Here is a 13,690-nt window from a genome sequence, read left to right as displayed (position 1 = left end):
TGATTTTGGCTGGGTTACGTCATTTCACATGTGTGGCATTGGCTTTGGTTTAATGCAGAAGAGGATTTGGAAATGAAATGCAGAAGATGTCAAGTAATATGGTTCTAAAGCGAAAAAATAATTTGCATGAAACCCTAAGAATAACACCTCTCAGCAGCTCACTGTTATCAATTCTGTGCACTGCTGTCTGATACACAGTAACAGCGTATTTTGACAGGAATAATTTGCTTTCTTGTTCATTGGGATCTTGTGATGAAATTACTACCTTTATATAAGCATCATTTAATTATCCTACAAAGGACTGCAGCAAACTTAAGAGACAGACAATCTAAAAAGGAAATTTTAAAAGTATGTAAAATTGTATCTAGAAATCCAGAAATGTGAGGTAAAGCTTGAAATCCATCAGTGCCTATGCCCATGCCATATCAGGAAAAGTTAATCTTTCTTTTGTTTTATGCTTATTGCACTCTTCTGAAACGCCTTTCTGTTAGCTTAGTGGTGATCACGTCAGAATTCCTGGCATCCAGAAAAGGATGTATAGAAAATCTGTGACAGCTAAATGTTGTTCAGGACTTGACACAGTTTTTATATTTCAGATTTAAAGTGGCAAGACCATAGCATACTTGAAAAAGTTGGAGTGTGCATTCACTGTGACAAATGAAACATCTTACAAGAAACTCAATACGATGCAGAAAAACTCTGCCTGCAATAAATAAAATAATAAAACCCTGTCCCTAAAGTTCTGGTGGGCACTGAGGGTACTGCTGAACTGGCAAAGAAGGTGACACTCTCTGAGAGCATTATCCACTGTTAACATGAAAGACTTGAAGATGCAGCATGCACGAGCAAAAGTGATCTTCACTGCCTGGGCAACAAACAGTCTTGACACTGAAATTCCTTAGGTATTTTTGCTATATGGATCATATGCTTAGTCTCTGCTATTGCTAGAGAAAAGACTTGACATGAAGCAAAACATGCACCTAGCGCATCAATCTTTATTAAAAACAGTTTTCAGTGTGAGATTTTAGTAGTAGACTTTAATCTGGGAGAGTGCTTTGTGATTTTGCCAGATGGACTCTGTTCTTCCTCTCAGGAAAATCCCAGTAGGTATTAGCCAAAGATGGGTCAGTCATGTCATGATCTGCACATTGGTCTGGAACCAGAAGCATTTTGACCTTGCCCGTAGAGTAAGAATGGCCCCTTTCTCCTGCTGCTTCTGGGGTAGCTTCTTTCACATCAACCAGTCACTTCTCTGTCATCTGTTGCTATTGCACCTTCCATTGCTCCAGCTTATTTTGTCTAAACATCCACCAGATGACCAAGTTTATTGATGATTACAATAATTGACAAGAATAAAACCTACAGGGTTCTATATGGATAATGAATTTATTACAATCACAAGTAATATACCTGCAGCTTATCAATCTCCCTAAATATCTTTCTAATGGAACCCTATAGCAAGGATAAATGTGTTTATCTATTATTTTTAATACAGTTAAAATATTACTGAAGAAATACTATTGGTGTTCAGCTATTCAGGACTTTTTGGTGAGGACAGAACCCCACTAATTCCAGGTGCAGATACATCACTCAGGTGATCTTCTTTCAGTGGTACCCCCTTTGACCCTATTTTATGTCTTCCCCAAAAGGAAATAGAATGCTAAACTTTCTCCTTTTACATGCACAAATAGTTTATTGGCAATCTTATCCTGTAATCACTAAAACCAGTAACAAAACTAATAATAATCTTGTTCAACACACTTTGCACTCTTGCAACTTTTATTATCTGGTTGACAAATCATCCATGTTCACTTCAAATTTATTGAGCTTTTTAAATCCTTCAGACCATCCACTGTACTTAACTGAAGAGTAGTTGTATCACCTGTGATGACTTTATATTTATACTGTCATTTTTTTTAAGAAGTGAGATGCATGTGCAATGCACATACCAAGAACTTCCATGTGGCTTAGTTTACTTCTAGTCTATTTTTAGTGCTGGCTGATTTCACAGTCCTCTGTAAATATAATGGAGAAAACTGTTTAAAACATGCTTTTGATTGTTTTTGATTAGTATGTGAGTAAGGGTCATTGATTTGGCTGCAAATCTTTGACATAATGGTTCCAAAAGGGTTTTCATGTCATGGCTTGCCTCACCCTAAGACACCAGGTTAGTGAATCATTAACCCAGCAGCCTTGGTTACTCTTCCTGAACTGCCAAGGTCACTAGGGTCTACATGAGAGCTGTTTTACTCAGCAAATCCCTGGGCCAAATGTCTCAGTGATGTTTGTTGAAGACAAAGCGCAGATAGGGTTTATCACTAGTAGCAAAAAAAAATGTAATTTTTTTCAGACTTACTTTTTTTCCTTCATTTTTGTAGTGACAGTTTGATTTTGTTATCAGCATGAGTCTTGCAGAATTAAATTATAAAATGTAATTCATTGCATAGATAATGGAAATACTTATTTTTTGCCCTGATGCATTTTCATACTACAGATTATTGTTATTATTACTATTGCTACTATTATTAATCAGAATAGTTGAATGTACCCTTTGGATTCGTCCTTACCTGCCAAGCTTCTGTGCTCAGAAAATATGCTTACTTCCCTATTAACCTCAACAAATAAAAGACTGTGATGGACAAAAAATAATCTTACAAAAATTATCTAATTACATAAATTGCACAGAGATTCACTGACCCCCATGTATTATTGTGGAGGAAATAGTTTCTCTGGGCTGTCCTCTAGAGCAGCATCTGGAGGCCTCTGCAAAGTATCTGCATGGGATGGCAATTCCTTCTCTTTCGTGCCAGAAACATCCCAAATCCATTTTGGCTCAGCCACATGAGCAATGATGACTGCATTTGGCCCCATGTAATAGTCTGAAGACACTTATCATTTATATTTTTACCATGTTTTAATTCAGTTCTGGTGGCAGCTGTTATATCGACGGTACTGCTTTTATGTCGTCTATTTGTCCTCTGCCTGGATTCAGACCACTTGCTAGAAATTCACACATCCAAACATGTTTTGTTAAAAAGGCCATAGCTTTGGCTGAGAGGAACCATTTATGATCATTTTCTCCTAATTTCCTGTTTTGCTTAGTCAGTTTTACATTAGCACAAGCTATCAGATGACTGACAAATGCTGTAATAGACATTTCATGCAGTACCACTGGGCTTGCCCTCAGCAGAACGGGACAGAGATGAGCAATTTCCTTCAGAATTGCTATGAAAATTCATTCACTTGTCTCTAGAGAAATACCAAAGAGAAAAATAAGCACCTTCTGAATTCAGCATGGAAGAGTATGTGACCTTTTAAATCCCTCACTATCTTGTTAGCTGAACACAAAAGCGCTTATGGTAGAAACTGTGGTGCCAAATGTTTTGGGCATGTTGAGCCACCTCCTGCACTTCAGTCACCTGCACGGATGATTTCCTTCAGGCACCCAAATCTCTCCTGCTCTGATGCCTTCCAGGAAGCACCCGGTTTGTGGTGCGGGCATGGCACGTCCGTATGGTTGTTCTGGTAGCGGTACTAACAGGGAAGAGGCTGGCCAGTTTTGCTGGCCTGGTGGCCACAGGACAGGTAGACTATCCTGTATTAGCCAAATGTGGAGCACTTCTGGGCTGGCATGAGGTTCTACAGGATTTCATTGCCAGGAAACTGGCTAATAAATTTGTGTTAGAACACTGTCTGAATTGAGCTTAAATAGTGCATAAACCCAGCTTTTAAAATAGGTAATTTAAAGCATTAAAGTCCACAAGAAGTTATGATTATGAAATGAAGCTTGATTGTTGCTACATTCAGATCCAGTCCCCTCTAAGCAACAAGAACAGAGCACTGGGTGTATCTGAACCCCCAGGTTATTTTGTCCTAATTTCTTTCCTTTACATTTGGGAAAATCTTGAAAATTTGAAATAACTCAATGCCAAAATTGGTGTAATTCACTGTTCTGCATTTCTTCTGCTTGCTTCATTTCCCATTTTCCCCCTGATAAAACAATATTAAGGTTTTTGACTTGCCACCCAAATTGCCATTTGATATTGCCTGACATGAAACCTACTGTTTCACCTTCCCAGCGGAGAATTCCTTTGTGTAGATGCATAGGTTATAAATTACATCTAATGTGAAAGAATAAGACAGGTAAGTAACATCATCTAGCACACTTCACATAGCATGTGGAAATGTTAGGTGGTGTCTATTGATTTTGCTGAGTTATACAAGAGGGGCTGCCTAGGTAATGCCTAGATTGAAACCAGGGTTTAAAGTTAATGCCATATTTGAGAGACATTTTAATGGCCTCGGGGCAAAATGATTTGTGGTGTTTTGGCGAGCCCAAGGTTACAATGAAATACTGTCTTTATTACTCCTGTACCAGGGTTTCTCTGTCACTGTTAGGAATTAAAATGTGAGCATTAAGGATTTACTATACTGAGAAAAGCAGAAAAGATAAAGAGAGCCTCAGGATTCAGAGCCAGGGCAGGTGGCCGAGCCACCGCCTCGTGGTCGAATGCGGGCCATTACAGAATTAGTTACTGCAAATAATAAATGCTGGATTACAGACTGACTTTCATCTTAATCCTGCTCATGTCATTGTATGGGGATAACACTTTTGTATGATTAAAATTGTCCATTTTTGAATTAACTCAAACAACAAAGCATCTGTAGTTCCCAGGGTGGGGGGAAACAGAGAAGCCCCCAGCTCAGCAAAACGCTCCTGGGTCTCTCTCCAGTGGGGGAGGGAGAGGGTTGCCATCAAAGCAAATACAGAAAAAAATAGAAAAGCCCATCAGGAATTGCAGAAAAAAAGCTTTTGCCAAACCAATTATTATTTACCCACATATAAAGTTAGAGGCAGGCAATCAGTTTTACAGGGTTTCAGAAAAGACAGACACCTTAGCTTGGGACTTGGCTTGAGAAAAAATATTTCCCAGATTTTCTTGGTGCCAGGAATTCTGCTAAAGCAAGCAAGGAAAGGACATTCAAATCTTTATATTCAAGATACCTCCTGTTACAAAGCATTTCTTTGGACCAATGTGTGCTTTCTGCTGCCTCTCTAGAGTGGACTGGCTGTAGGGATCTAAATAAAACATCATTTACCTTCCTGCAGTATTTTAATATCCTTATGAGCACCTTATGGTGCTCATTTTCTTGATTATTGACCTTCACAGCTGACCCAGGCTGATAAACAGAGTTAAACAAAATGCCATAGAATCATAGAACGGGTTGGGTTGGAAGGGACCTTAAAGCCTATCTGGTTCCAACCCCCCTGCCATGGGCAGGGACACCTTCCACCAGACCAGGTTGCTCAAAGCCCCATCCAGCCTGGCCTTGAACACTGCCAGGGATGGGGCATCCACAGCTTCTCTGGGCAACCTGTGCCAGTGCCTCACCACCCTCACCGTGAAGAATTCATTCCTGATACATAATCTAAATCTTCCCTCTTCTAGTTTAAAGCCATTAAATGTCTCTTTCTACTTACTGATACATATTACTGTATGACTGAATTACTTTAAATTTAAGATGGTATAACTTAAATTTCGCCCAGTTTCATTGAAAGATCGCTCTCTCACTTGAGAATCTCCACATAATCTGACTTTAAGCATTTAATGGCAGTAATGTTGAAGCATACAATGCAAGTATACCAGCAGAAAATGTCTACTGAGCACAGGGCTTACTACTTGGTATAGACATTCAAGAACCAATGTAAGAGTATTTCTGGGGTGTTACTGATGTTATTGTTTCAGTAGCTGTAATTCCTGGGCGTTCATTACATCCATGCCTTAACAAGTTCGCTCACCTTGCCTTCAGAAAGATGCTCTATACGATGTTAGTGTGCTTAAGAACGTGGTCAAATTTAGAAGCATCATGTAATTATTTATTTGGCAACAGACATATTACCCAAGTATGTACCTGCTGGCTGCATCTCAGAAAGAGACGGTATGAATATCTGAGCATCTTTACATCAGAACAAATTGGTAATTGGCATAAGGGAAATACAGCTTTCTGCCTGGCTTATTTTTCTCTCCTTAAAGTTCTCAGCATAAAAAGCAATATGAATTGTGATCTGATCTTGTTCATTAGAAGAGAACAAATTTGTGTGAGTGCAGGAAGTACATCGTATCTCTGAACATAAATAGAGTAAGAGGAAGTTGAGCGAGATAAGTATTTCCTCAGACTTTACTTCTCATCTAAAAGAAATCAGCTGCATTAATTCATAAAAAGGACGTTCACTGTTATTGGGAATCCTGGAAGGAGGTGGGTGGGATGGGACAGTGAGAAGTCACCTGCTCCAGTGCTCCCCCCACGTTCCAACCAGGACCTCCCTCTGGGCAAGGACAGAGGGCTTTGACCTTCAATTATTTTTTTATGATTTAATTTCTGAAGTCCTTCTGATTAATTTTTATCAAATGTATTTACTAGTTATTCTTCTCATCTTTTACAGTTTTACAGTAGAGGCTTTTAGCATGCTTGTCAATTCTTCATTTTTATTTAGATGTAACTACCCAGCATTTCCAAAATGGAGCAACAGCCTAAAGTTGCCAGTGGAACAAAAGTTAGCTGCTCTCTGAAACCTGCAGAAAATAAATAATTGAGACTTTGCATTTCAAAATTCATGATTCTCACTAATGCTAGAGTAGATCTGATTTTTACCAAAGGCAAACACCACTGACATTTTTGTTTTCTAGCGTCAGGCATTTATTTCAGATTGTTTATCAGAACACATAGAGGGGTGCAAATAGTCACAATCCTCACAAGGGAGAAAAAAGCAGCCAGCAATAAAAATACTTAATTTTTTCCATGAAAAGGTAGACTACAATTGCAAAATAGAGTACAGTTCTTACAGTTTTTAAATTGAAGATTTTTTACACTTCAAATATTTATTTGTACTCTGAACCTGTTCTATAAACAAAGACACACTTTTAAAAAAATAGCGTAAAAATCTGAAATGTGTCATAGTTAAAAATCACATTTGTAACTAAATTCAAAGTTGTGGCTTCAAAGAAAAATTAAAATGCTCTTGCAACCTGCTCTTGAGGAAGTTTTCAGAGGCAGAATGGGATGAACAGTGAGTTGTACATTTTTGTACCAGTGCTTCTGGCATATCCAGCACAAAATATTCCATCTTTTAACATGGCTAAAATCATCTGGTTCTTGATCAGAAGCCAGTACAAACATACACCTAAAAAAGATTAGAATCTATGGAGCGTTCATTATACTAAACTGTATGGTTCATTAATTTGGAAAAAACTATTAGCAAGCCAGCCAAATTTAACCACTAGTAATTTATACTATCCAGTTTGGCTTAATTCAAGCGATATCAGCAAATCATAATCCTTAGCAAACACTAATCATTATTCATCACATTAACAAAATGAATCAAGCAATATTCTAGCATTAGATAAAAGCAATTCTTTTTAGCTCCCTTTTGTTTTTCAGACCGCAGTCATGGCACAGCTCAAACCCTTCTACAATTTTTTGTGTCAATTTTCCTTGTATAGTTCCACGTTAGACTCATTCTCCTTAAAGCCAGCATTAGATATCTCATCTGCTTATCCACGGAAGCACTCACAGAGGCTATCAAGAGGTTGTCAAAAGGCAGAGAACGTCACAGTCTATAAGGAGCAAAATATTGCTTCCCTTGCAGATGGCACCCAGTTTTATCTCAGCAAAACACCAGCTTCTAATCAATGTTGTTAAGAATCTTAGAGACCAACAGCCATACAACTCAGGTTTCTGTAAATCTGACACAGTTGGAGGCAAAGCCATAGTGAGAATTAATTTTGCCTGCCACTGTCAGCCTGGTTACAAATAACTGAATACCTGAATGCAAATATCTGATATGAAGTGCCCTCATAATATCTCTCCTGAAATACTGTGTTCTTAGTACTTCTACCTACATGATATTTTAAAAAATAAGGTATGTAAACTATTCACTAGTACTTTAGATGGCATTGAAGGAAACTAAAATCAGCTTAACAAGGCTTACAAAAAAAAGGCAAAAAAGTCATGACCTTCTCAGTTGGACATGTTGCAGGTGGTCAGGGCTAGTCAGGTCCTGGCTATGGGTTACTAATCCTCTGAAACAAGCAGCAAAGCAGTTGAGAAGCATACTTTTGTTTCCCTTTTCTGTTCTTTCCTATTTGGTTTAGGTAGAATTAACAGAACAGCAGTCAGGAGCTGTTTAGGGTTCCCATGCTCTGCCAGTCAAAACCCTCCCCTATTAGCATCGGTGTCTGGATTCAACTTCGAGCAAATTTTATTAAAATATGCCGTAGGGCAAAATCCAAGCACGTGAAGCACAAGCCAAATAAATTAGTGTATCAGAATAGTCAGTATGTGAAAATGGTTGGGTTTTATAACAGAAGCTGTTCATTGTTTTTGTAACAGACAAAATTGCTGTCTGATCTTCAAATGTGTCATTTAAAATTAAATCTGTGAAGGTTGTCTTTACTTTAGCTTTTTTTCCCAAAGTTTTAGAGGTCTGTGAACTTCAGCTAGAAGCCTATCAAAAGGAGTAAAATAAATCCAAAGGAGAAAAATACTTTGTTCCTGAAATCCAAGGACAAGCTCACCTACATATATGTAGATAAAAAATTAGGCTATTTTTGGTTGCGGGGTGGTTTGGTTCCCCCCACTCCCCAAATAAATATATTGCAAGTATAATCCCAAGTGTTAGTCAGATTTAGCTAGCAAAAACCTCACCAAGGCATCAGGTTTGCTGTGACATACTTGGCTCAAGAAAAAAAGAGCATTTTTCTCTAAAGCAGTAACTTAAGAAAGTAGACTTCTTTATGGTAATCATTGTGCATGTTTTATTACCCATTTTCATGGCTAATTCAAAACCTGGGCATTCTTGATTTAAAAGAAGCCTATTTGAATCTCATTCGAAAGGTTTTATGTCATCTTGTACAACTTTTTCTTTGGAGGACGGGAGGGTATGAAGATTTACAGCGTGACATCCTGCCCCTGCTGCTCTGCTCGGGGCTGACAAACGGTTTATTGCCGTCTCTGGAAGCAGTGTGAAGGACACTGCCCGTCCCCGGCTGAATGTGCCCTCGGCTCCTGCTATGTTACTACTTGAATTTTGATAATCTGTTTGTTTACAAAGTCAAAATATAGCTTTGCTGGTCAAGGTAGAGGCAAACATCCAAACCGCAGGTTTCTACAAAATGATTTAAATAATCCTAGTTTAGGATTACTGAAGTAATAGTAATATGGAGTAATAGTATTAAGTAACAATAATATTGAAAGTAATACTGAAAATTATATTGAAAGCCAGTGGCTTTCAATACCATCTCAGTAAACCCTGTTCTAGAGTGCAGCTGTATGTTCACCTTCCTCCCTTGGGAAGAAACTCTTAATGTAAGCTAAGAAGAATACTGGTTTTGTAAAAGATGCAAGCACCAGATGCATGTGCTTCTTGTATATTTAAAAAAGATGATTCAAATGGCAACGAATAATGCCTGAACATTGATCACTTTTTCAAATGGATGAGTTTGGGGGGTTTTTTTATTGTCAGTTCGAGTTTTACAGAATTAGATACTGAAATGATAAATGATCTTGCTATCTTGCGATTCTGAGTCAAGAACATAAAAACATATTTGTCGTCGCAGCCAGTAACTGCTACTTACAGTGACCTTGATGACTTTCCCAAACTAACTTTAATCTTAATACAACCTATTCTGCTTATTAAAATAACAAACCCCAGCACTTGCTTCCTCTCTCTTCATTCTGTCTCCATTGCTCCCTTTCCAATAACACAAGTGAAATGTCTACCTTGTAAAGCCCTGTCTCAGTGGCCACATTTCTTTTAAGTAATAACTTTGATCTTCATTGCATAGTTTGAGGGTGTTGAGATTTAACAGACAGCATTTTTCATATTGATTGTGCTGACAGGGTACACTCATTTCCTATCGTCTTTGCAGTATGGGCAGCAAATATGGCCTTGTCCCGCTTTTCAGCAGCATATTTGGACTTGGCTTTGTTTAAAGAGCTGTACCAAAAGTTGATTGTAACACTAACTGAAATGGCACATGTTATAAAGTCGATATTGCTGGTTATTTTTACTGTTTATGTTCCTTTAATTTCTGTCTAACAGAAAACTGAGTATGTTGCTGCTTTGCCTCACAGCCTCTGGCCAACCAAAGTGGTTAAACTGGCTGAAGTTCCCTGATTTTTTAACTGAATTTCGCTGAAATAAAATGAACGAGTGTGATTAAGAGTTGGAACTCCTAAATGCCACATAAGTAGGAACCAGCAGCAGATGTCACTCAGTAAAGTAGACCATCTCAGCAGATGGGCAAATATGAAACGCAAAGGCTTTTCCTGACATCATTTGGTTTTAATATCATAGAAATAAAATGCCTTGTCAGTAAAATATAACCAGACAGTTGCTTAGTAGTCATTTTGGGTACATGGTTGGTAATTCAAAGTCCTGCTGCCTTTGCAATATTAATTATTCTGTGCCTCGTTACAGCAAGAATACGTGTCAGACCAGCTGAACGTACCACACGCAGCTGTCGTGGCTCAGAAGTATCTGTTCCTCTATTTGCAATTTAACGTTAGTAAAAGATAGAAGAAAACAACTTTTGTGGGTCGTTTCCAGGATGCTAGTTGATGTACCAGGCAAAATTAGAGGTGGGATTTCATCCCATGTTTTGGGGTGTTTTTCCCCCTGCAGAGGTATGTGATGTGTATCTCGGAGTAGAAAAGCAGTTCCGTAGCGCTGAGAGCTGTCAACGTGAACCGCCTCGGGGGAGCTGGGCCTGCAAGCAGTGTACTTAATGACATATGTTCCCATTAAAACGTGTAAGCTGTTCTCTTGTACAAGTGGTTAACACCTTTTTAATCAGGCTATTTATTTCATTACAAAAATAAGTACCCCGAGTTGGAAAATGACAGTATTTTATGGTCAGCAGTTTCCGCATCTGGCTGTATGTATATATATTTATGCGTATATAAAAGTAAGTATAAACAACTAAGTAAGTATACACAACTTTCGGTGTGACTGAACATATCTGAAGCACACATGAACATAATATACTGCTCATAGCACACATAATACATACTCTTAGTGTGAGCAAAAGCTGTGGTACTGAGTAGTATCCTGATGCCATCAGAGGTGCTGTTTAATTGAGAGCTGCTTCTCTTAAATACAGAAGGTAGCTGATGTCTGCTGCTTTCAATCTCACATTTCAACATGCTTATGAAGTAGAAATTTTGATCTTACGAGCACAGGTTAGGAGCTGTCTGTTTCACTGGGTGTTGAATTTTCTGAGAAGGATGAATTATCTGGTGTCCAAGGAAAAATCATATTTTTAGTGTATTTAATTACTACTCGGGTTGCTTATCACATTTTCTAGGTTGACTTTTTCAATCCCAGGTTTTGTTATTTTGACTGTCCCCTTTATTAATTGTTAAGCTCATCTTTTGTGACAACACCCAGAAGGCACCCTTTTATAAATCAAAAGTAAATACATTACCCTACCTTGCAGGGGTGCCATAAGGCTTAATTAGTTCATTTTTGTAAAGTGTTCAGAGATTCCCAGATCAGCTTCAAATGTTTATTATTAATTATAGGCTCTAGTGAGTATATTGGATGATTTCTTAATTTAATTGTCTTCAGGCATCCTTAAAAAACTAATTTTGTAACGTCTTTGTTCTTTTAAATTCCTAAAGCACTTTTGCTCTTGGCTCAAGAAATTCTGTATACATTTTCCTACCACTTACTGTATTTTTAGTTCTGGACTAGTATGAAAAACAGTCTTTTACTCTTTTCCCAATGAATTCTGCTATGTGGATTATTCTCTAATACGAAGGTTTTGTTTAAACATTATATAGTGGGGTTTTTTTCCTGCAGTGGGGGGTGTTAAGTAATTTACTTGGCTTCCCCCGGGAAATTTGCAGAGATTACACGGCACTGCTGTGATTTATCATTTCTACTTTATTTCTGACTCATAAAGCATGCATTATTTTGTGTTTACCTTCAGCAACAGATCACAGGAAATTTCATCATCAATCAAAGCACTTTAAAATCGGGAGAAGTGATGATGTGACAAAGGCACAGTCAGCAGCTGTGGTTATTGGAGGATCATTTATTGCTTTGTCGTGTCGTAACACTTCTCATTTTATTGCTTTTCCCAGGATCAGGTTCATGTCGCTTTAGTTACTCAGATCCCAGCATCACCGTGTCCTACAGTAAGAACAGTTCTGCAGATTGGACTCAGCTGGAGAAAATTAGGTTTGTTACAGTTTTTTAATAATTTTCATGCTTTCCGGCTGAGCAGGTGGTGTTTAAACCTGGCTCTTTTAAAACTTGTTTTAATTGTTAACTTTTCAGTTCTCACTTGTTCATACACATTAAAAGACGAGGGGTGAAATTATGGTCACTAAAGCTAATTGCAGAACTGCGACTGGGTTTGCTAAATCACAGTTTCATCCATTGATTATCTGGGAGGTAAGAAGGAGAATGACTTCAGAGTCAAAATGCAACTCTGATAACCAGCAGGTTCAGGGCCCTGAAAAACCAAAACTTTGATGACTTTTGCATTTTAGCACTGCTTTTAATGTCAGCAAGAGCCATAATTTATAGTCTTGCAAGTTTCTACTTGGGTAGTATAAAACATTCAATAAAAATAGTTTACAGTTTGATGTGAACACTTGGCTCCTAACACTCTTATAATAACAAGATTATGGTGAATTATGCCTTGTTCTTAAACAAACTGGTTTACATGAAAGTGCAAAGTATTATGAATGGGGATTTTAAAATCTTTTATAGCAATATGCACACGTTGAAAAAGAAAGTCAGTGTCAGAGATGGATTTTTCTAAGAGCGTGGAACCAACATTTTATTAAGTAATATTAGGAAAGGTATGTTGTGCATTGAGATGTATACATAGTTATATAAGTACAACTGGGAAAGAAAAAATGCTGCTTATATGTTGTGTCCCCATAGCATCTCAGTCCGCCTTCCTGCATTACCTTAGTGTCTGTGTCACACAGGTGACTTGCTTGAGACTGTCTTCAGTCCATTGAGACAATGTGCAGAGCAAAAAGATACTGAATTTCTGATGAGTAAGCAAAACTCTAGCTGCAAGGCTGTGGATTTCAGTATCTCATCCTCCCACTCCTTGTGTGAGTAGGATTATGATTTCATTGACAAAGGCACAAATTCTGAACAATTTTAGTAAAACAAATGCTGCTAACTCTTACCTCAGAAAAATACAAAGTAAGATTAACTTCACTGCAGGCACTAGAGTTGCCTCAGGGTAACCACACAATGCCTTCTATGTTTCTCACATTGATGCAAAATTATGTACCTGGTCTGTAACATCAGTTCAGTTACCCTCATAGCTCTGCAAGCAGGAAACTCAAGAGTTGTGATGGTGCAAACACAAGCCCTTGAAACGCAGCTTTTTGAGGTTAATGCATATACAGTTTGATCTGTGCTGCTTTAACTTTGACTGCTGCAGCTGGCAGTAGAAAATAGGTCAACAGAGCAATATGTCGTGCAAAGTGGAGAGGATGAATTATGAAAGGATGCTCGTTTCTCCTGTGGTCCGTATGAATTACAGTGTTTGAGTGTGCTTCAGTGGCTTTCACTGCACTACATGCAGCTCCAGGGAACAGTGGGAACTGGGAAGAGGTGGGACAGGAGGGCAGCTGTGAAGGGACGGTGTTGTGTTGG

General features: G+C 38.2%; 1 protein-coding gene across 1 annotated transcript in view; it reads left to right on the top strand.

Moving 5' to 3' along the window:
• The window catches only part of LOC104159011 (reelin-like), a gene marked incomplete at both ends in the record, with an annotated part of 81,005 nt that overhangs the window by 28,398 nt on the left and 38,917 nt on the right, over positions 1-13,690 (top strand). The window contains one exon of the mRNA XM_009696807.1: positions 12,148-12,244. Within this exon, the coding sequence (XP_009695109.1) occupies positions 12,148-12,244 (97 nt within the window). The remainder of the gene's footprint in view (positions 1-12,147; positions 12,245-13,690) is intronic.

Source organism: Cariama cristata, unplaced genomic scaffold (assembly GCF_000690535.1).
Source record: "Cariama cristata isolate BGI_N322 unplaced genomic scaffold, ASM69053v1 scaffold4383, whole genome shotgun sequence".
NCBI lineage: Eukaryota > Metazoa > Chordata > Aves > Cariamiformes > Cariamidae > Cariama > Cariama cristata.
This window is presented reverse-complemented; position numbering and strand designations above follow the sequence as displayed.